We start from the raw sequence: 23,780 nt of genomic DNA, 5'->3' as shown, positions 1-23,780 counted from the left end.
GCTAACACACACACACACACACATACACAAAGAGCCTTCCCCTTTTCTGGGTGCTATTCCAACAGTTGAATTGCGACCCTCCCGTTTCTTTAATTTGCAGCCCATGACCCTGGGTGGTTTGCATTCGAACAATAAAAAGCATCAATATATATATTTAGAATAGAATAGAATTCTTTATTGGCCAAGTGTGATTGGACACATAAGGAATTGGCCATTGATGCATATGCTCTATGGACACAAGCTTTGTCTGTCATCTGCATCTCTATAACTTTCTGGTTTGGTTCTGTAACCCAACAAGACCGACAGACTTCAGAGGAGAATCAGAACTGCAGAAAAAACAATGGCTGCCAACCTGCCTTCCCTTGGGGACCTGTATACTGCACGAGTCAAAGAGGGCGGTGAAATTATTTACTGACCCATCACATCCGGAACACAAACTGTTTCAACTCCTACCCTCAAAACATCGCTACAAAGCACTGCACACCAAGACAACTAGACACAAGAACAGTTTTTCCCCAAACGCCATCACTCTACTCAACAAATAATTCCCTCAACACTGTCAACTTTTTACTAAGTCTGCACTTCTATTTCTACTAGTTTCTTCTCATAATTCCTATTTTTCCTCCCACAGGACTGTATGACTGTAACTTGTTGCTTGTACCCTAAGATTTTTATTAAGATTGTTTCTTCATTGCTTATTTGACCCCTATGACAATCATTAAATGTTGTGCCACGATTCTTGACAAATGTATCTTTTTCTTTTATGTACACAGAGAACACGTGCACCGAGACAAATTCCTTGTGTCCAATCGCACTTGGCCAATAAAAATTCTATTTTATATAAATTGCACGTTGCAAATAATCACTAAAACAGCATGAGATCAGTTAAAGGTAGCAAATCTTTCTTGAAACTTAATAAAATGGGGGAGGGGAGTAATTGTTACTCAATAGTTGATAACTGGACAGCTTTAGAGTTCCTAAGTCGTCCAATACTAGTGTTGAAGATAGAACTTCTAAAAAACAAGTCCACCATAGCTAATTTAAATGACAATGACCATGTGCAACTGACAGACCAGATTTCATCATAGATTTTGTCTGTTATTTATTATTTTGTTTTATAACTTTTGATTGTATATCTGCTGGGTGTTTTGTTTGTTCTGGTCTCTGATTGTAATAACTGTAATAGTGTCCTCCCTGGCAGCAATAAGAGTATGTCTGGGGAAAATTGGGATTTAAGAGTCATTTAGTAGAATGCACATTGTAGAGTCATTTAGTAGAATGCACATTGTAAAACCAAATGAAGTTTATTGAGAGATTAAAAAATAACCTAGAAAATAACCAAAAGTCTTTACTAGTAGAATAAATTATTTTCACATTGTCTGTTCCAAGTCAAGAATCTTGAGATTGAGAACTTCTTCAAAGTGCACTGCTGGAGAACGTTCGGCTTCGTGCTTGGAAGTGGAGTTGTATACATTTCAAAAAGGTTGTTATCCCACCGGCTTATTAGAGGGCGAATCTTTCACCAAATGTCTGGAAGCTGCCACGCCAAGTTCATACACCACACTAAACTGTCGTTCCTTTTTTCCCCCAACAACAGCTCTTCTTCCAGCCCTCTGATCCATCCACACAGCTCTCCTCTTCCACAGTAAAAATAAATGGGAAGAAAAAGTAAAACCAAATCAACTTCCGTAGTTTTGGAGCAACAGCCAAGGCCAATTATCTGTTATGAATTGTTGCTATGTGCTTTATGCGGGAGAACCACTTGGCAGTGTGGAAATATTTTTTGGATAATAAAACATTAAGGCAAAGTGCACTGTTATTTAAAAAAAAACTTTTCAGAAGCCAAAACTATATCCCCCTGGATCCAATTTGACACCAAGCGTCAACATTCTGCTTTGTATAAAAGACAAATTAGTAAAACCAGTAAAAATCTGGTACTGGGGGGAAAGAAAACATATCAGAAATTTAAACAGCTATTCAATACAGGGTTGAAGAGCCCAAGCCCAAACATTTAAATATAAAATCAAATACTTTAATGAAATGAAACTATAGGAGCAGGAGGACAGCACAGATATACCACTAAAACGGATATTCTGGTGCTGCCCACATTTCTCTCTTTAATATAAACACATTTTTCTTCAGCAAGCTAAAAACAGACAAAAACAATCATTTCTTTCAGACTTTTTGAAAAGATCCTGAGTAAATTTTTTTAATTAACTAAACCACGTAAAAGTTTTAAGCTTTATGAAATCATCCACAGCTTGGAATTGGTGACCAGCACCAGGAATTTTTTTTTCTTTTTAAAAAAAACCCACTTTCAACACGTGGAATTTAAATACTATTCCATAAGTTCTTTCTGTTTTGGATAAAAAAAATAACAACAACTATAATAATAATAAGTAGGCCTGTGGGGAGAAAAACCTCCAATTAAGGAACGTAAACATTTGCATTCTCAGGATGCGAGTTCCCAGTTCCAAAAATTACTTGAAACACATTTGCACTTTGAAAGGGTTTAAAGCTTTTCCTCCATCCTTCCCGTTTTAGCATCAGATACTTCTTCCCTCCGCAATCGCCTAATATAGGCACTAGATTTTAAGAATCTGGAAATCTCCTTTTCTGTAACAATGCAAACAGGTTCACTGTAAGAAAAAAAAGACGAGAGAACAGAAAGGAAAATGCTGTTAGCACCAAGCAAAATGTTGTTGGGGAGTGACCTTCCGAGATCCTCTGTGAGAGAGAAAGAAATTTAAGTTTTAAGAATCGGGAAGTAGGGGGGAAATCTCAACCCTCTATAAACAGTGTCCTGAGGTTCTCCTCCATAGAATCCGATGCAGGCCACAATCCTGCTTGAACAGTTCCAAGGGATATCACAAACCAGCAGGAAGCAGAGACAAAATCTAGCAGACGAGCAACAGCCCTATATCAAGACAAAGGGGGGGGGGGGAACAGTCAAACAGCCCCTCAATCCTCATTATTTAGGGTCCGTGCCCTTAACTAGTAGTCAAGACTGTTTGTAAGGCTCCAGAGTCTGGCCTTAGGCAAAAGAGGGGCTTGGCTGAGGACAGGATATGGGGGGAAGCTTTGGCTGTGTGGTCTAAATTCATCTCCGGTGTCGGCTGTGGCCGGTGTGATCCCTCTCGTAGCGATGGCTCGGCCTCTCGTACGGGTGGTGCCGCTCAGGCCGTTGATCCCTGCAGTAGTGGCTCTTCTTCCGGTACTTGCCGGTGTGCTCGGAGCGCTCCCGTTCCCGTTCTCGTGAACGGCTGCGGGATCTGGAGGAGCTTCGGCTGCGGGACCTACGGGCTTTGGGGGAGCTGTACTTGTACCCCTTGTCCTTCTTGTAGCTTCGCATTTTGGAGCTTTGGTAACCGCTGGAGGCGGCATGGCCGAACTGGTGGGGAGGTGAGTCGCTGCGGCTTCTCGAACGGCTGTGCGACTTGGAGCAGCTGGAGGTGGAATAGCTTTCGCTTTTCCTGCAGTGAGTGGGAGAGGGGAAAAGAGGAAGACAGGTTAGCTGTAGCTGCTGCGCCAAGGCAGGTTTTAAAAACGTTGAAAACTCCTTCCTTGCGTACCCAAATAAAATGAAAATATAGAAACATTGCACCCCGAATCAATGGAAAACAAAACCCTTAAAAAACAATCCGTATCTTCCTCAAAATATACAAAATGAATACAGTCTTAAGGTCTTAAGCATAAAGCTTATCAGGAAAGACTTTGTGTTGCTAAAAGTAACCGCCAGTAGAACTGACAAGGCAACTCCAGCCTTTCAGCAGCCTACCTCTTTTTGGGAGAAGGGGAGTGCGACGTGGATCGGGAATAGCTCTGGTCTCTGCTTCTACTGCGACTCCTGCTCTCGCGCCCTTTCTGAACGCTGCGGAGTCAAACAATAATGGAATTGATGCTCTGGATAGGGTCTCCCCCCCCCTCCAGTTAAACGATAAACTTTCACGGCAGAGGACAATCTTAAAAATAGGATCTCATGACAGCAAAGTTCCCCAACCAAGGCTCTTTTAAGGTGGGTGGATTTCAATTCCCACAATTCCCCAAGGCTGGCCAGAGAATTCTGGGAGCTGAAATCCACAAATCTTAAGAATGGCAGAGAAGGAGAGGGAGAGAGACAGACACACACAAACACACACTAAGAAAGAGAAAGTGTGAGAGAATGAGAGACACACACATATACAGAAAAAGACAGAGACACAGCAAGACAGAGACAAAGACAGAGGCATGCACCGAGAAAGTGTGTGTGAGAGAGAGACACACACACAAACACACAGAGAGACACAGTGAGGGACAGAGACAGACAGACACACACACAGAGAAAGTGTGTGTGTGTGTGAGAGAGACAGAGACACACATACACACACAGAGACAGAGACACAGCGAAACAGAGGGACAGAGGGAAAGACAAACACACAGAGAGAAAAACAGACACACACACACAAAGAGAAAGTATGAGAAAGACACGGGTGAGGGGGTAGAGATTCAAATTGGTGGAGGGAAACTCCTCCCCAAAATGACTCCTGTTAAGAAGAGGAAAACTTCCAGCCCGAAACCTTACCCATTAATCGGACTCTTGGACCTCAATCTCTTCATCCCTTCCATCTTCCTCTTTGCGTTTTTGACCGCCTGCACAGGAAGCGGAGAAGGCTTAACGTTGCCTTTGGCATCTTTGGGAGATTCTGGAGAAGGACAAGAGATAAGAGGTCAGGAAACCCAGCCAATCCAGAAGCGTTAGAAATGTAGGCAAGCGTTGCCCAATTCTTTGGCTGTGAGGTAGGAAAAAGAACCCCCGGGAAACCAAAAACATGACTCATCCTGGGACCCAAACAAAGGCCGTAAATCCAGCCGGGATTCTGTTCAATAAACCCTCCAACTGCTACTGGGTTGACAAGGTGACCATTTACAAATTCTTCTGGGCCAGAACATGTCAAGAGACGAACAGCTAGGTCAAAGAAGAGGCACTTCAAAATAGAACAAATTAGAGAGAATATTTGTAGCTCAGGGTCCTTGAGCTTGTTTGTTTTCTTGCAGACGATTCATTACCCAACCAGGTAACGTCATCAGTGCTAGTAAGGAATGGGATTTTCTCTGTGTTTATATTCTGGTGTCTGGCCTGGGATTCTTTGGTTGGGCTGTCATACTGATGGCCCTTTGGCAGTTTCTTCATTGGGGTGCTGTTTACTCAATTGTTGGCATTGCCTACTAGATTTAATTTAATTGACTTATATGTCGCCCAATCCCATAGGACTCAGGGCGGCTTACAAAAAAAAAATAATACAATAACAAAATAAAAGTCAAATATAAAACAGTAAAAACCAGTAAAACCACTATTAAATTCATCAATAAAAACCCTTAAATTAAGCTATGCTATCATACACACATACATACCAAGCAAATCGCAAAATCGATTGTTGGTCTGAAGTCAAAGAGAAGCTGAGGAAACTTACTAACCCACACATCCCCAGAACTGATGGCTAGGGGTTTTTTTTAGACAACTCTACTATTCCCTCCTATGCTCAGGACATTCCTGCTTATGTTTATGTCTTGTATATTGGAAGCGGAGACCCTCTTGGGAGCTTTACGCAACAAAAATCTCATTTTAATGCGAGACAATTGTTCTGTCTAGATAGGTCAACGATTAGAATAAAAAGACACACGCGCTCAAAAGATGATCATATCAAGAGCATCGGTTGAAAAAACGTTCAGGCATAAAAATAGCTAACTCTAATTAGTTCAGGCAGGCAGAGTTCCCGGATGAATGACAAGATAAGAGTAATCCAGGCTGAGCGCCAAAGAGTCATTAATTTGTCTTTGAATTGATTCTGGCTGTTTGACCAGACTTACAGTTCGTGGAAGACTGAATGAGTGAAAGAGCTCTGGAATCAGAAAATGCTCTCTCAGCTTCCGTTTACAAACAGCCACGATCTTTTACAAACATTGTTCGCCATGCCCACTTATCCCCAGACTGTCCCTTATATAGGGACCAGGCGTGGCTAAGTGTTCCCTGGAGCTACTAATGCCAAGACCCTTTCTTTCTCAGATATTCTTGCCTGAATATCATTCTCCTGACTCTTATATCTAACAGGAGTTCATCCTCTAAGTCATCTTCTTCCTCCGACTCTGTGCATACTCTAACTGGGGGTCTACCGTCTCTAATTGATCCTGTTTCTGACCCCACATCACTGTCATTCTCAGACTCCGGTAACAAGGACACTGGCATAGGATACCAATATGCATCCCTCTCCTGGCCCTAGAAATCCGTGACCAGCTGAGACAGACGTGGACCAGCCACAACGCCAAATAGTGCAGGTCCAATGGGACAAGTTATTCTAAGGCAAGGAAACACCCACCTGGTTTGGGGACAGGAGAAAACCCCGACAGTGCGAGATTCGGTGTTCCATCTGGAACGAGGCCTTTGGCCTGAGCTTTCTCCTCTTCCAACGCCAGCCTCCGCTGCTCAACCCGGCTTTCCAGGATGGCCAGGTCAACCTGAGGAATCAAAAGGGAGAGAGCCCAGGCTTTAGGGCAACCATGGCTTAGCCGAAAAGGCTGCGCGGAAGGGGCAAGCGGACGGCAAGGAAAAGGACCCAGGGATATGACGTAGTGGGAGTCCTTGACTTACAACATCACAATCGTACCATTAAGTGAACAACTTCAGGGACTCACTTAGTTGGCGGGAAAGGTTGTACAATGGGTCAAAACTCACTTCACAACCGTCTTGCTTAGCAGCGAAAAATTTCAGGCTCAGCTGTAAGCCAAGGATGACCTATATTCCTCCTCCCCACCCCACCCCAGTGCAGGCTGGATGAGAAGGTCCGCTGGAAGGGCAGGAAGGTTAGCCTTCCCAGCCACCAAATTGATCTAGGAGAGAGAAGGGAGTCTGTGGCCTCCCATTTCACCAACCTGTCCCCCACACCCCAGAAGCAGCTACTGACCTTCTTGACGGAGTAGAGCTTTAAAATTTTCAGGCAGACCTCTTGAATTTCCTGCTCCGTAGCCCCGAAGAGAAGAAACCAGTGAGGACGGTTTGGAAGAGGAATCTGCAAAGAAAAGGCATCGGCCGTTCGTCAACTAGCACTAGAGCTTAAGACTAATATACCGCTTCACAGTGATTTTACAGCCCTAAGCGGTTGTCAAGAGCCAGCCTCTTGCCCCTGACAATCTGGGTCCTCCTTTGACCCACCTCGGAAGGATGGAAGGCTGAGTCAATCTGGAGCCAGTTGGTCAGGATCGAACTCCTGGCAGTCGGCAGTGAGCCTGCAGTACTGCATTCTAACCACTTGGAGGGAAGGCCACACCCATGCCCTCCCACCACGCATGCAGACAACCAACACCAGCACACAGGCCTCACTGAAACCCCCAGACCCTTGAAGCCTGGGGACGGTGAAAAATGGCCCAATGGGCAAACCAGAACTTCAGAAAAATGGACTTTTGGTTTGCCCATTGGGCTGTTTGGTGCCTTCGAGAGGCTTCAGGAAAGCCCACTGAAGCCTGCGGTGGGCGAAACGGCCTTCTCCAAGGCCAAAAATCAGCTGGCCAGCATACACATGCACACTGGAGCTGACATAGGGCAACACTTCGTGTGCCCTCAGATATGGCTGAATGTGCCACCAGTGGCACGTGTGCCATAGGTTCGCCATCACAGCCCTATTCTACACTGCTCGAAAAAATAAAGGGAACACTTAAACGCAATATAACTCCAAGTAAACCAAACTTCTGTGAAATCAAACTATCCACTTAGGAAGCAACACTGATTGACAATCAATTTCACATGCTGTTGTACACATTCAACTTTGTACAGAACAAAGTATTCAATGAGAATATTTCATTCATTCAGATCTAAGATGTGTTATTTGAGTGTTCCCTTTATTTTTTAAGCAGTATATTTTAAACAAATGGATGTCCAGTCTCTTCTTAAAAACGGCCACTGTTGGCAGCACCCCAACTTCTGGAGGCAAGCCATTCCAATTGTCCTGTCATTAAATTTGACCTTAGTTGGCTGCTTCTCCTTGTTTCATTTCCCACCCACTGCTTCTTGCCTTGCCCTTCTGGTGCTTTAGCAAATAATGCCTCTTCTCAGTGGTAAAAACAATTCACTAAAAAGTAGCAATCCTGCTCGGCAATACAAAGGTCTAATTTTTATTTTTAACACACTGACCTGAAGTGTCCGAGCCGCAAGGTAAATGCAGGCGCAAGCAATCGTCTCCGGTTGATAACTCATAAAAACATCCGTCCTTAAGCTGTCGTTCATGTAATTCCTGAGATAATTGGGAGGGAAAAGAAAAAGAAGTAGAAACAGTTGCTAACCTGCCCTCCCCTCCCCTCCCCCAAAATTACTTCGTGTACAGTACTAAGCATCCTTTTTTTTTTTTGCAATTAAATGGAGCTAACCTTTTTCCTGCTAGCTAAACCCTGTGAACCCCAACAAGGTGGAAAAAAAGGGAACGAGCTACTTCCTCTCGCAGAAGAGCATCAATTATAGAAACATCGATCTGGAAGGTTATCAACTGCATGTGGGTGTTTTTATGAACGAGAAACCTGTTTTAACTTTCCTCTCGGCTAATAATCTCCCAGGATGGTCTTACGCCAAGCACAAGGTTACAGCGATCAAGTCATAAAGTTGTAAACCCCCCACCACCACCACAATGTGTCCACAATGCAAGAACGAGCAGTCTGCAGGGAACAGGTTCAATGGTTTTGGAGAAGGAAGGAGGTGCAGAATTCCAGAACTTTTCCAACAGCTGGACTCTTTCATCACCCGTTTCCGATGGGAAGATTCTCCGTTTGGGGGGAAAAGCCGCTGGACCCAAATCCGTTTCCAAGGAATCAGCCAGGAAAAAAGACAAACGTCCATCCTTTGCCAACGGAGATGCATAAATCGAACATGGCTTTTGGGTTCTCCTTGGGCTGTTCTTAGCCGCCCGGCTGTGACAAGGTCTCTCAAAACAAATGTTCACAAGAGTGAAGTAAAAACACACAGCACACTACCCTCCTTCGATCAATCCGTTTTGCGCACACTGGGACAAGCAAGGCAATGCGAGCGACATATTTTCATTACCTTTTTAAAAAAAAAGTATTTCCCCCCCCAAGTTGTCATCTGCTGGATTTAGGTGTTTAGAAGCTAGGCGGTATTACGCTATGGGTGCCTGCCTATTTCTTGCGAAGATTTGCACACCATATGGTTTTTGTGTAATTTCTGAGTTGCATTTTGTTACTACAAGAATCTGCCTATTCAACCTGCGTGTGGGTCTATAACAGGGGAGAAATGCTCCCGGTTCGCTCGTGCCTGTCAGTTGTTGCGAATGGCCTGCCCACCTGCTGCCATTTGGGTTTTTACCCTCTGTGCATGCACAAAACGCTTTGCGCAAGAGTAAAAAAAAACAGATGGCGGCATCCGGGCAGGTGGACAGGGCCTCGCCCTCCCGACAGACAAGCATGAGTGAACCAGGAGCATTTCATATCCCTGGTATACAATGATGAAAAAAAAATGGCTCAGGTGCAAAAATGGAAGAACAAAGTGGATGGAGGGGAGAAGGCAAACCAACAATTATTTAACAGGAAATGCCTCCCCCCCCCCAAACGCCACCAAGTAACCTAAAATTTGTTGTTAAATGAGACGCCGAATCAATTTATGCCCCGTTTTACAATCTTTCTTTCCAGAGTTAAGTGAATCACTGGCAGTTAAGTTCTGTCAGTAGCCTTGTCATTACGTGAATCTGGCTTTCTCCTTGACTTTCCTCGTCGGGAGGACGTAAAAGGGGATCATGTGACTTCAGAACACGCAACCATCATGAATAGGGGAGTCAGTTGCTGAGTGGTTTTAAGTTTTGATTATAAACTGCTCAAAAAAATAGAGGGAACACTCAAAGAACACATCCTACATCTGAATGAAATATTCTTGTTGAATATTTTGTTCTGTACAAAGTTGAACGTGTACAACAGCATATGAAATTGATTGTCAATCAGTGTTGATTCCTAAGTGGACAGTTTGATTTCACAGAAGTTTGATTTACTTGGAGTTACATTTTGTTGTTTAATTGTTCCATTTATTTTTTTGAGCAGTACATAACCATGCTGGCACAGTCGTGCATAATAGTAGCAGTCAATGTTTTTCAGTGCCGTCATAAGTTCGCACAGTCGCTAAACGAATTACTGAAATGTCAAAGACTACTTGTATTTAAGTCCACTGAAATGTTCTGAATGGCATCTTTCGACTGACTTGGGGCATGGAAAAAAAACAGTCCAGGTCAGGGGTAGGCAAAGTTGGCTCTTCTATGATTTGTGGAATTCAACTCCCAGAATTCCTGAGCTAGCATGTTTCGCTCAGGAATTCTGAGAGTTGAAGTCCACATGTCATAGAAGAGCCAACTTTGCCTACCCCTGGTCCAGGGAATGAAAAGGGAGGCTTGATAATAACCGTTCTTGGACGATGCCAGTCTAGAGCCACAAAGAGGAATGGGACCAGTTGTTGAACTAACCTTTGAATGGAGCTAAACTTCAAGTTTAGATTAGAAGGCACACCAAAATGAACTAATTATGGGGGCTTCCCAGGGTTACAGGAGCTAAATGAGCAAGGACAGCATCTGGAAACAACTGAAAAGTGTGGTTATGCAACATCAGATCTTGGACTATTCCCCCCCTCCCCACTTTATCAGACAGCAATAATTCCAGTAGAAAATCAAACATTCTAATTCAACAATTGAAGGCTTTTGTGCTGGGAGGCAATGAAGATCCAGCTTTTCAAAAGCCCAAATAGAACACCTGAGCCATAAGATGTGTGTAAGTCAGGAAAGTTGACATCCTTTAAAAAATAACAATAATAGTAATAATAATAATAATAATAATGATAATTACAATGCGATACAAAAACATAATAAATTTACAGATGCAATGTCCAGCGTTTAGAACCCCTTTTCCTCCCTCCCTCCCCAAACTTCAGCAACAATTTAAGAAAAAATAATAATAAATAGCCAAGTTGAATCAAAACATTTGCATTGAACTATAAACATGATAGCATCAAGAGCACCTGGACAGTAAGTTAACACAGGCCCGTCTTGGAAATAGTGTGGAAACAAAAACGGGAAAAGAGACTGGGAACAAAAGGGGTGGGAGGGGGTGGAGGGAATAAAATAAAAAATAAAACCAACAAGCAGCAGTTCGGCCAGTTTTTGTTTCGTTTTTAAAACTCTACTAGCGGACGCATACCACCTGTCTAGAGAATCAGCCTTTTCTCTGTTGGAGCCTGCTCGGGGTTTGACTGAAGACGCCAGTATTCCCTGCACCATTTGTGGGTGGGCAGCAGAGGTGGTCTTAGTCACTTACCCTCAGAGGCTACCCTTCGATCAAAAGAGTACAGAGAAAAAAAAGGAAAAAGTCAAAACAGGTCCTCTTTCAATGTCACGCCAAGACAGTTCATAACAATTGCTTTTTTTTTTCTTTTTGAGATCAATGTTTACACCCTGGTAAGGTTCACAGGTTTGCTGCCACCCTTTCTTACTAATGGGGTCAAGGACAGGCTGGCTAGGATTGAGATTTCAGAAAGAAATACCAACAGGGAACAGAACGGAGATATTTTAAGGATCTAAAACCTGGGGTAATGGGGATGTGGGCAAGTTCAGGGCTGTCAGGGGGGCTGTTGTAAAGGTGGCAGGGAGCCCACTAATCACCCAGAAGGTCTGTGTTAAAAGAGAGGCCCCAAAACCATTGCAGTTTGGCAGGTGGGAAAGGGGAACTGGGCTGTATGAGTGTTCACCAGCCCTTCAACTTGTACACTGACCCCTGGGCGGCTTGCATGCGCCGGCCCACCACTCAAATAGGCCATGGCCTGGTAGTAGCCCCAGGGGACCACACCTCTACTGATAGATTGCCACCCCACACCTAGAATTAAGACTCAAATTGTTTTTTCAACGGCAAACATTGCGCACAGAAGCTGTTTTCGTGCCCTTCCAAGGTTTATTTTTTCCCAGTGCTTCAAAGGGGGATAGGGGAGTGTTTTTTTGAGGGGAATGCATCCCCATTCCAAGCACAGATTGTTCTCCCTCCACCCTCACCCCCCAGGCCCAGAAATATCCCTCAAAATTTCCCACAGGAGAGAAAGGAAGAGCAAGGGGGGGGGGAGAGGAAGAGATTCACTCTCTTACCCTTTAAAGAGACAGCGCGTGTCTTTAGACTCTTTTAGAAAAGAGGCCCGTCCACTCGGAGGGACGAGAAGTGGCGTCCCGGGGTTTTTAAAAAAACAAAAGGCCATGGATACGGCAATGGGGCACGCGCACCACAGCCCCCAACTATGACACATTCCTGCCACTGCCCCGCTGGCCTCAAGAGAAACAAGAAGCATCAACTTACCATGAGGTCTGGACCAGGTGCTGGTTACGTTCACTTTCTAATACCTGAAGGTACATAACGATTATCTGGAAGATACGGGTGACGGAGTTATACACGTGGTCAAGCAGCGGAGAGAGGTATTAATTTAGAGAGGAGGCCAGCTGAACTAAGGTGCTCTTTTGTCAAGCTGCTCTGAGCCACAGCTAATTCTAGATATAGATATAGATATGCCCTCCAGAAGCAGAGAAGTGAGAGTCAGAAGTAAAAACCCGTAAAACAAAGCTTTCAATCCTGAGCATTTAACCCAGAGGTTCTTCAAACTTGGCAACTTTGTGACTTTTGGACTTCTAACTCCCAGAATTCTCCAGCCAGCATAGAGAAAGTATAGCAAAGGGAGGAGGAAGGGAAGAGAGGAGAAAGAGAGGAGAAAGAAAGAAAGAAAGAAAAGAGAAAGAATAGGGGAGAAAGGGCAGGAGAGGAAGTAGGGAAGAGGAGAAGGAGAGGGGGGGGTTTAGAAAGAATGTAAGTAAGAAGGGCTGTATGAGATAGGAAGGGAGGATGGTTAAAAAAGCAACCTTGAACTAATAAAGCAATAAGATAAAAATATAGAATATATGTAAAGATTTTGTAAAAGAATGGAATGAGTAATGAAATGATAGATATGTGAGCAATGTCTGAATGGGAATAAAAATAAAAAGTCTTAAAGTTGCCAAGTTTGGAGACCCGTGTTCCAAAGGAAAGTTAAAATTGGAGAGAACTCCTCTCTCCTTCAGTATCCACCTCAAAAACTGGACAAATTGCTGGAAAAAAAGACTGAAGCATGGCCAGAAATGAGTAAAACTGCCCAAGAGAAAAAGGGTCAGGGCATTCAAACTGATTCAGAAGCTGAATATTAAATTCTGAGAAGCAATAGCCCCTTAGACTTGTACAGTGTTTCACAATCCTGTCTAAGCGGTTTACAGGGTCAGCATCTCGTCCCCCAACAATCTGGGTCCTTATTTTATGGACTTTGGAAGGACGGAAGGACGAGATGACTTTGAGCCAGTCAGGATTGAATTCCTGACAGCGAGTTATCCTGCCCTTCGGAGAATGGCGGCATACAAATCTAATAAATAATAATAATAATACTGCATTCTAACCACGGCTCAGTATTAAAAATAAAAATTATCAGAAAGGAATTATTTATTTTATTTACTTAAATTTAAATTTATAGGCCACCCATCTCCTGATGGACTCAGGGTGGAAATTTTTAAAATTCAAGGAGCAACAGTGCATGGGCGATGGGTATCCTAAATTGGTATCCTATTTTTAGGATAGCCCTAAACTATGGCTGCAAATATCCTTCTTTCTGAAGCTGAGAAACCAGATTTCATTAATGCAAAAACATTTTATCCAGGGGTTTCCCCCACTTCCCCTCTATTCTACTCAAGTTCAGGGTGAGCGAGTCATAGCTCAGAGTGATGGGCCAGCCGACAAGGTTTAGGATAAACAGTCCGCTCACCATGCTCGTTTCCAAGAAAACTTATCAGGACTTTACTGATAATAATTGACTTTATTATGTCATTATGGGCTCTGATCAGAAAGATTAGAGAGTTAGGGATGCAATTTGGTTGGGGAGCTGTCAAGGAGCCTGAGTGGGAAAGCCTCGGGCCCTTTTCCTGGCATAATCAAGAGACAAAAGGCCAGGCTGTTTGTGAGGCATAGTGTAAATTCAACCACCTCTGATAGGATTCCTTTACCAAAAAGGCTCAGGATTAAGAAGACACAGTCTTTTTACTGCCTGGGGTTGCCAGCTTGTTTCACTCTCATAGATACTTGAATGTTGTTGAGTCCACCCACCCACCCAAAACAAAGGGAAAGGGGGTAAAGGAAGCCACACAGGAAAGCAGAGAAGTAGAAAGAGAACAAGAGAATCCCTTGCACAAGGGTTTGAGCATCTGGGAATATTTGGATGCACAAACGAGATACTGAAAAAATTAGAGTTACCTGGACATACAAAAGACACTCCTGCCGTGCGGATTGAAACAAGCAATCCTTAACATAGAAAGGCCATCAACGCTTAAATGGGAAGCCATCCATTCAGTCTCACATGAAACAGTGGGCCTGAAGAGGTATTTCTTCAAATGAGTAGGTGGGAGCGGGGGAGAGACCCAGATTCTTTGGTCTGCCCAGGCAACAGATATATAAGGAAGAAAAAAACAGGAAACCCAATACAAACCTTGTGAGGATGCTTCACATGTACGCAAAATCCAAGTTCTTTCAAAACTCTCCTCTCTGCCTTGATGATTTGGTTCTTCAAGTTAACGTATTCTTGATCCAGTATTAGGGGTAAGGGTTTCCTGCGTGAAGAAGGAAGGAAGGAGGTAGGTCTTGGCCGAAACCTCAACAGCCTAACGCCATTCTAGGAGTCTTAATGCCAGGCTTTTGTATAGTCTGGATGGAAAAATCAGCTCGATTGAAGCCACAGCCCTCATGTTCTGACCCAGCTCCCCAAACACAACAAACCCCCTGAAGCGAACTCAAGATTCCTTTATTAACAACTTTCTCTCACACCACAGGCTAATAAGACCATCTGACTGGGAGATGAATACTTCTCTGCCACATCCATTCATCTCCACCCCCTGCCTTTTATCCCCAAAGCTAAGGTGGGGCCTCTCTAACAGCGGTGGCTCTTCCATCCAAAAGACTGGTCCATAGATTTCCGCTGCTCTCCTCTCCTCTGCCTTCTGCGCATCAGACACTGGACCCAGCCATTTCTCCTCTTTCTCATCAGCCACCTCTAGACCTGGGGGCTGTTGACTCTCCATCTGAGGGCTGAAAGAAGGTCCAGGCTCTGCTTCTCTCTCTCTCTCTCTCTTTGACAGCTCTATTCCCTCTTCCCCCTTGGAGCTCTCAGGTTGCCTTGATGCTGGCCCTGACAACCAGGCCTCCTCTTCCTCCGATTCGGCTGAAGTGGTCGGCAGGCCACACAACACCTCATATCCCTTGACAGTTGAAGGGAACCAGATCGAGAAAGGTTTAAATTCTCCATCTGGAACCTGCAGGATCCTTTTGGTGAGTTTCAAGCCCAAATCCCCCCCCCCCCCCCCCCGGTGTCTTTTAACAGATCCTTCTGCCGCAGAGTGAGATTTTCTTCCTATGCAAAGTTTCACTCCTGTTATAGCCTTCGGCAATTATATTGCTTCTAGCAACAGAATTGCAGCCTCCCTCTTGCCAAGATTGAGAGCGAAAAACCTGGATATAAAAAGAATCCCAGCAACCATCTCCTTCATGAATGGAGGGGGTATAATCACTGCAAGGCCCTTTCCGGATTGGCTGGGGAGCCACAATCCAAGAAAAATGGGATCCTTAAAACACCCCCATATTGTGAGTGGATGCAGGAAAAGTGGCCAGACACAGGAAAGGCAAGGCAAGTGGATTTGTGCGTGTGTGTCAGGACCAAGTTGTACAAGAATTGTTGCGAGGTCAAACTACAACCGCAAGAACTAAACCCCCTCCCCAAGCCCATCATATTACAGACTTACTTTTTCTCTCTCAGTAACCGAAGTCTGTGGAATACATTGATCACGTCTCTTATGCGCCGTGGGGCTTCTTCGATTTTGGAAGCCAAATGAAGACAGGCCATCGACACGTGCTGGGAACAGACAACGGAAATTTCGTTCTGAGCTGCGAGAGAACCATTGGGACGATCCGAGTTTTTGAGCTGGTCTTCACGCAGCCCATCCAACAGCACCGAGCTGCCCTTTCGTCTCTGAGCATAATCGGGGGGAAAACATTTCACAGGTAATCCTCAACGTGTAACCATTCTTTTAGCGATTGGGGTTACTGTGTCCCCTTATGACCGTTTTTCACACTTACACAGGGTGGTCCAGGGGGAAAGCATTTTGAAATTCCCTGATATTTCCCTGTAACTTGCGATCTAGTTAAGGCGCGGTTGTAGATGACGTCAAACAGCTAAGCCGTGGAGAAATATTGGTAGCTGAGGAAGCAAGTTGTTGCCACAGTTATGCTCATTTTTGCTTGACTCTGCCCAGCAGCGCGATCCGTTGTTTTTTTTAACATGATTTTCCCCTGGCTTTTAAACATTTTAGTAGTTTGTCGTCCCCTCCCCCCTGATTTATTCTGTTTTTTTCACTATCACAGCCTATTGCTGCCTGCCTGCAGCCTAAATCAGCTGATGGTTGGGAAGTCGATCATCAGTGGCTTGTACTAATGGGCTCTCTGTGCTGTTTGCTGGAAGGAGGCAAATTGCTGGGAGGCAGAGGCCAAAGGTGGGGGTGGCTGGGCAGGGCTACATTTGGTATATAAGACACACCCAAGTTTTCACCCTCTTTTAAGAGGAGTGGGGGGGAAATGTGCAGCTTATACTCAGAAAAAAAGGATCTGCAGTAACTCAATTAGTAACTGTGCCAAGGTCGTAAAATAGGGCAAAATTCACTTAGCAACTCACTCGCATAACAATGGAAATTTGGGGTCAACTGTGGCTTTAATGACTTACTTTTTAAAAGGCTCTGCCATTATGGATCTGAAAAGTTAACTCTTCACTCACTCTACACACCACTGAGATTCAGGAAGGGACCTTATCATTAAGCTCCTCCCAGTTAAACTCCAAAAAAACCCCTCTAAATGACATCATTTTTGCTTTCATAATAACTTTTGGAAAGAAAGAAAAAAAAGCATCTTTTCGGTGAGTCATCTTTTTCTGATGCAGAAAGTAGAATTTCTCAATCTTTAAATGTCAGCAGTGAAGTAAAAGGAACATATATTTCAATCAACTCCAAATTTAGTGTCAATATGACACATTATGGATTCATATTAAGACAAAACTCAAGGCCTGAAAACATTTGTATTCGAGATCAACAGTAATGTCGACTGGAGTCCTTTGGGAGTTGAGCGACATATAAATAAAATAAAATAAAAGTCAGCTTGAGATGTTAAGCAGAAAAAACTCTGATGTTCCAAAATGGCAACAGAGTTTACAGCCACCCCCGCCCTCAGTTTCAAATATCAAACCACGTACCTGCATGGAATGCTTCACAAATGATTTTGTATAAAAGAAACGCTGGAATAGCACCTGCCCTGTAGCCATAGCCACCTGGAAAACAAAAAAGCAGAGGCAGTATATATATTAATACTCTTCCAATAAAAAAAATTAAATGGAACATGAGCTCTGAATCTATAAACAATCTGCAGTTGTATTTCCCCCCATCAAAAAAGAGCCGGGGTGGCGCAGCAGGTAGAGTGCTGTACTGCAGGCCACTGAAGCTGACTGTAGATCTGTAGGTCAGTGGTTCAAATCTCATCACCGGCTCAAGGTTGACTCAGACTTCCATCCTTCCGAGGTGGGTAAAGTAAGGACCCGGATTGTGGGGGCAATAGGCTGGCTCTGTGAAAAAGTGCTATTGCTAACATGTTGTAAGCCGCCCTGAGTCTAAGGAGAAGGGCAGCATAAAAATCGAATAAATAAATTTAAAAAATGTCTTCTAAGTTTGTTTTATACCTAGCTTGACTTGGGAAAAACTCTTCCAAAGTAACCGTTTTTCCTTATCTTTCCTTATTTCCTTTTTTAAACATATTTTTATTAGATTTACATTAAAAAAACAAGAAAATACAATACAAACCAACCCCCCCCCAAATAAAAAATACATTAAACAACACACTAACAGAACCCCTAGGGTTCTCTCACAGCAATTCATATCAACAAGTTACATTAATACGGTTTGTATAACTTATATTATTTCTCTACTATTCTTTCCCCCCCCCCAGGAGTATCTTTTCTTTATAACTCAGTTGCAACTGATATAGTCTCATATTATTTACAAAATGCCATTTCCATTAATAAATTGAGTATTAACAATTCTATATATTTCATTTATTTATTTTATTTTTTCCTCCTTTCCAACCAATTGTAAGTTCCAAATTTTGTAATATTCCGAGTCCTCCATATCTTTTACTATTGAGAACTTAATTTTGGCAATCACACATATTGCACAGGTTATACTTCCCAGTGTCCAAGGAAATGAGGGGGAGAAACCATTTAATGTATTTGAAAGGACGGCCCTGTCTTTTCATCACTTCTGGTTTCTAATAGCAGGCAAGTGAGAAAAGGGCATTGTTTGTTTGGTGTCAAGACACAACTTAAAGGGATTCTAAGGTGGAAGACACTCAATGAATGGCCTTCCGCCCCTTTCTTTGAAAAATGAAAGAGGGGGAAGCCTCTTTATTGCCCCAAAGGCCCAATGTTTTTTTTTTAAAAAAAGAACCCAAGGGGCAATTTAAAAACCCACTCTGCCTAAGAGACAGTTTGGAAGAGAAACCAAAGACAAGATTCCTCAACAATGGGAAAGGGAATTTGGGGATGAGTCAGCCAGAGTGAAAGTCTGGGAGTTGTAGCTCCAAATTACTGTCATTCAGTATGCCCTCAAAAAGAGCAGTAAACAGCTGGTTTCCTTGGCAAACAACAAAGAATTGCGAGGGAGGGAATCGCTGTCATTTCAGGCCAAAGGGCTGTTGCATCACACACATTTCCTGGAACAGAATGCCGGCTTGCCTGAGCTGCTGTTAGAACACTTCTGGTAAAGAAATATTACCCCCCCCTTTACCCCCATCCTTGCTTCCTTATCAGGACTCCCCCTTGAGAAGTTTTTATTTTTACAAACCTGGGAATGTTCAATTGTTTAATAAACGAAAAGAAAAAAGCCCTGAGGTTTAATCAGCCTGGAGAAGAAAAGGAAGCAGAAACAACTAATTCAGGGGCAGCCCATTTGTACTAAGTTCCTAAAGACTTCCTGGACTTAGAACACTGCATGCCACACAGATTCTTCTTTTTAACACTTTAAAATATCTAGGGGGGTGTTGGTTTTTTTGTCCTGAGAAGAGAATTCCAAGTTCTTTCATCTTCCAGTTTAAATATAACTTTATATTTATACATTCCTTTTCCTTTATTTGACTTCAAGTGGAAAGACTCACAATCTAGTGACATAAGTATCAATAACAAATGTCTATGGAGATTCTCAGTCATCTATATCAGGGGTGGGCAAAGTTGACTCTTCTATGACTTCTGGACTTCAACTCCCAGAATTTCTGAGCTAATCATGCTAGCTCAGGAATTCTGGGAGTTGAAGTCCACAACTTAGATCTTTAGTTATTAGTGTTCCGAGGTCCTTGACCGAGTGGGGATTATCTGTGATAATTTGTTTATTAAGTTTGTATTTGAAGCGCTTTTTCAAGAGGCAACTGGACTTTCTATGAGATGAAGCTGCTTGTTGGATGGGAAGCGAAATGTCTTCAAAGAAAAACCACACAAAGTTCAGTTGCCTCTTGAAAAAGCACTTCAAATACAAATTTAATAAACAAATTATCACAGATAATCCCCACTCAGTCAAGGACCTCGGAATACTAATAACTAAAGATCTAAGTGCCAAAGCCCACTGCAACAACATCGCTAAGAAGGCCTCAAGAGTTGTTAATCTAATTCTACATAGCTTCTGCTCTGGAAATCTCACATTACTTACCAGAGCTTACAAAACTTTCGCCAGACCCATCCTCGAATACAGCTCATCTGTTTGGAACCCATATCACATCTCAGACATTAACACCCTTGAAAATGTTCAAAGATACTTCACAAGAAGAGCCCTTCATTCCTGCACTCGAAACAGAATACCCTACGAAACTAGACTTACAATCCTGGGTCTTGAAAGCTTAGAACTACGACGCCTTAAACATGATCTAAGTATTGCCCACAAGATCATATGCTGCAATGTCCTGCCTGTCAGACTACTTCAGCTTCAACCACAACAACACAAGAGCACACAACAGATTCAAGCTTAATATTAACCGCTCAAAACTTGACTGTAAAAAATATGACTTTAGTAATCGGATTGTTGAAGCGTGGAACTCATTACCGTACTCTGTAGTATCATCTCCTAACCCCCAACATTTTACCCTTAGACTATCCACGGTTGACCTCTCCAGATTCCTAAGAGGTCAGTAAGGGGCGTACATAAGCGCACTAGAGTGCCTTCCATCCCCTGTCCTATAGTCTCTCCTATATCTCGTATTTCTTCTCTACTATATCCTCTATAACCTTCATTGTATTATTGTGTATTGGACAAAATAAATAAAAATAAAAAACAAATTTGGAGGGACCTTGGAGGTCTTGTGGTCCAAACAGGAAACTCTAGACCAATTCATATGGAGACTTTATATTAAAAAAAGTTGTATAATGACAAATGCAAACAAGAAGTCCACAACCACATTTGTACATAGAAGGCTGACAAACATCCTATGGTCAGTATTGCACAGTGATACACATCCAAAATATTTTGGAACTATGAACCAAAGAATGAAACAAAACTTGAAATCTAACACTACTATATTTCAATTAGCTGAGCAAAGAAAAACTTTTGAATGACTACAGGACTATCATATAGGAGAATTAGACTAGTACTGTACATGTCAGTACCATTGATGACATAATAATACAAGTCATAATCTAGGATTGTTTGGAATTTTGAATTTCATTCTGAAGTTTCAATATTGTTCAGTACTGGTCCGGATTTGTACAGATCGAAACTGACAACTCTGAACAGAATATCCTCAGATTCCAAATTTTGGAATTAGTTCCTAAAAGTACCAGCAGCTACAAAATCCCTCATTGTTATTAAAAATGAGCACAGATGGTACATGTCCACAAATCATAGTTTCATAACAGCCTCTCATCCTTCACAAATGCATGATCTAATACTAACTTCCTCCAAAGAGCAGCACTATACCTTAATTTTTGTCTCTTTCTGTACAACAAATAGGCTTAGAGGAACTTTTTTCTTTATTTGAGATTAAGTTACAGTGACAACACAAGGATGCTTGGATTGTTAACAATGCCCTCTCCATCCAGCACAACCCACACACTGGTGAAGGTAGATCATGTGCTCAAGAGGCACTGTTTCTCTCTTTTTTGATCCTGGCCAGGTTGTTTAAGGCATCTGCATAAAGGGTTTAAGGCAGGCTTAAGTCCTCCTTTTTAAAATGCTAATAGGGACCATTGTCCCCAGCTCTCTTTACACTAGATAAGGTTGCAAAGAGGAAGAAAACAACTTGGAAAACAATCTCTCAGGGACACTTCCCCCTCACTTAATCTAATCACTTAAAAAGATGATTAAATTCTAAACAGTAAAAGAGCAGAGAAGCATCTTAATTAACTGAAAGTATAAACAGGAAGGGAGCAACAGCAGCTAAAGGGGGGGTCTGAGTGGGGGGGGGGGGAACGAGGAGTACGTTGGACTACAATACCCATCTCCTGGGGAAGTTGGGAGTTGTAGTCGGCCAGGATCTTAATGGATTAAAAAAAGAAAGAAATAGAATAAAGCCAGTGTAGAAATAGAATAAGTTAGTGTTTCTCAACCTTGGGTCCCTCTTGAAGAGGGGTGGACTGCAGCTCCCAGAAAGCTAGAAAATGGGGGAAATATGGTAGTTGTAATTTGGAGGTGGGGAGATTGAGGAGGAAAAAGCAGTTAGTGAGGAGCATGTTTGGACTACAATGCCCATTTTCTGGGGAAGCTGGGAGTTGTAGTTGGCCAGGATCTTTAAAAAAGGGGTAGACAAAGCTGGTTCTTCTATGACTTATGGTCTTTAATTCTCAGAATTCTCAAGCCAATCATGCCAGCTCAGGAATTCTGGGAATTGAAGTCCACATGTCATAGAAGGACCAACTTTGCCTACCCTTGTCTTAAACAGAATTTTTAAAAAATAGAATAAAGTCATTGTAGAAATAGAATAAGTCAGTGTTTCTCAGCCTTGGGTCCTCCTCGAAAAGGGGTGTACAACTCCCAGAAAGCTGGAAAATGGGGAATTCTGGGAGTTGTAGTCCACTCCTCTTCAAGGGGGACCCAAGGTTGAGAAACACTAACTTATTCTATTTCTACGCTGACTTAATTCTATTTCTACATTGACTTTATTCCATTTCTAGACTGATTTTGTTCCGCTTCTACACTGACTTAATTCTATTTCTACACTGACTTTTTTTTTTATCCGTTAAGATCCCGGCCGAACACAACTGCCATCTTCCCCAGAAGATGGACATTGCAGTCCAAACCGGCTCCTCACTAACGTTCCCCGCTTTTTCCCCCTCGACCCCCTCCCCTTTTTAACCGTCTCCCAACGGCCCGAGAGATTCGAACGAGGCACGAGGCCTCCTTCCCTTTCTCACCTGAGGAATCCTGAGGAGAATGCCGGCCGACTGGATGAGCTCACAGCCCGTGATCCGGAGCTGATTTTCGGTCTCGGCGTCGAGGCCGTTGCTCAGGGAAGGGGTGAAGCGAAGCGTCTCCTCAGGCAGGAGGCAGTTCTCCAAAGTGAGCAGCACTCCCGAGTAGAGCCGGTCGCCGATGCGGATCGCCCCGGGCGGAGGCGGCGCGGGTGGCGGCGGGAGATGGCCCTGGGCGCCGCTACAAGACGACGACGACGACGAAGACGACGAGCAGCCGACCAAAGCTGCGGCCGACCTCGCCGAGGCGAGTCCGAAGCCGGCTGGAGCCGCCGCGGGCGCCAACATCGCCGCCATCTTGTCCGGACGACGTCGCCACCTCCGCTCCCTCAGCGACGGATTCCTCTCCACTTCCGGTCTCCTCGCGCCCGGCTTCCGGCTCGTGCTAGCAGCCCGACTCCGCCCTGAGGCCGCGGCGTCGCCGATTGGCCAGCCTTCGGGAGACCTCGGCTTTCCCATTGGCCAGCGCCAAAAGAACATTTTTCCCCCCTCTCTCTCTTTCTCCCCCCCCCCACCTCGCGTGACGCAACGTTGGAAATTTTCAATTTCAACTCCTCGGCGGAAGTTTCGCACGAAGGGGAAAGAGAGCGCGAGCGAGAGACAATCGGTGATTCCCGTCATGCAACGCGCGTGCGCGGGGGGGGATTCTTTACTCAAGGAAACGTTGGGCTCTACCACTTCAAAACGCGGGGGTGAAGTGTGGTAGGCGAGTGTAGCCGGTTGAAGGGAATCGGCCGGCTTTACGTTTTGCCAAATATCCTCCACGGAGAAATAAGAAAAGGCTTTTTTTGATAACCTTTCCTCTTATTTTTCTATCCTTTCAAAAGGGGAAGAACTTCTCCATCGGCTCCCCCCATTCGTTGTGATGGTACGACCCAGGTACATTCAAAGTTCTGGATTCCCAGTTTCAATGGATTTGCTTGCCAAAAATGGCAGAATTAAATCTATTCTGGTTATTTCGTTAAAAAACAAACAAACCTCTGATGATAGTTCCCGTGCTAGCTCAGAACTATGGGCATTGTAGTCCTCCTTTCCCTTTTCAGTTATGAACATACACCAAATCACCCTGGGGTCCCATCCACTGCAGCATTTCCTATTATTACTGACATAAAAAGCTTTACCAAGTGTGCTCACAATCAGAAGTGATTTCCTTATATGGGCCTTGTGCTGGTTGTCATGGCAACTAGAT

The 23,780-nt window shown here is 43.6% G+C and overlaps 1 protein-coding gene across 7 annotated transcripts; it reads right to left on the bottom strand.

Annotated features, from left to right (window-relative positions):
* Positions 1-1,285: 1,285 nt before the first annotated feature.
* Positions 1,286-22,997, bottom strand: CCNL2 (cyclin L2). Of its 7 annotated transcripts, XR_011559719.1 has the most exons (12): positions 22,535-22,955; positions 17,348-17,422; positions 15,852-15,961; positions 14,546-14,666; positions 12,349-12,413; positions 10,482-11,339; positions 8,162-8,261; positions 6,939-7,043; positions 6,354-6,492; positions 4,562-4,682; positions 3,779-3,871; positions 1,286-3,473 (listed from the first exon to the last, which is right to left on the bottom strand). XR_011559719.1 is itself a non-coding variant. In XM_070759138.1 (11 exons), the coding sequence occupies exons 1-11, from the start codon at positions 22,886-22,888 to the stop codon at positions 3,101-3,103; spliced, it is 1,773 nt and encodes a 590-aa protein (XP_070615239.1). In that variant the 5' UTR covers positions 22,889-22,997; the 3' UTR covers positions 1,286-3,100. The 7 variants fall into 7 exon arrangements, 6 of the variants coding, with proteins under 6 accessions (XP_070615239.1, XP_070615240.1, XP_070615243.1 ...); XM_070759138.1 differs by lacking the exon at positions 10,482-11,339 and having other exon boundaries at positions 15,852-16,078; positions 22,535-22,997; XM_070759139.1 differs by lacking the exon at positions 10,482-11,339 and having other exon boundaries at positions 22,535-22,990.
* Between the last annotated feature and the right edge of the window lie 783 nt (positions 22,998-23,780).

Source organism: Erythrolamprus reginae, chromosome 8 (genome assembly GCF_031021105.1).
Source record: "Erythrolamprus reginae isolate rEryReg1 chromosome 8, rEryReg1.hap1, whole genome shotgun sequence".
NCBI lineage: Eukaryota > Metazoa > Chordata > Lepidosauria > Squamata > Dipsadidae > Erythrolamprus > Erythrolamprus reginae.
This window is presented reverse-complemented; position numbering and strand designations above follow the sequence as displayed.

What these genes read in the sequence shown, in the direction of transcription:
- CCNL2 (XM_070759138.1), bottom strand. Translation starts at nt 22,888, where the DNA reads ATGGCGGCGATGTTGGCGCCCGCGGCGGCTCCAGCCGGCTTCGGACTC. An exon ending in TTCTCCTCAGGATTCCTCAG is followed by an intron (nt 17,423 to 22,534) that starts GTGAGAAAGGGA and finishes TTTGTTTTCCAG; the next exon opens with GTGGCTATGGCTACAGGGCA. An exon ending in TCCAAGAGTCCGATTAATGG is followed by an intron (nt 3,872 to 4,561) that starts GTAAGGTTTCGG and finishes TTGACTCCGCAG; the next exon opens with CGTTCAGAAAGGGCGCGAGA.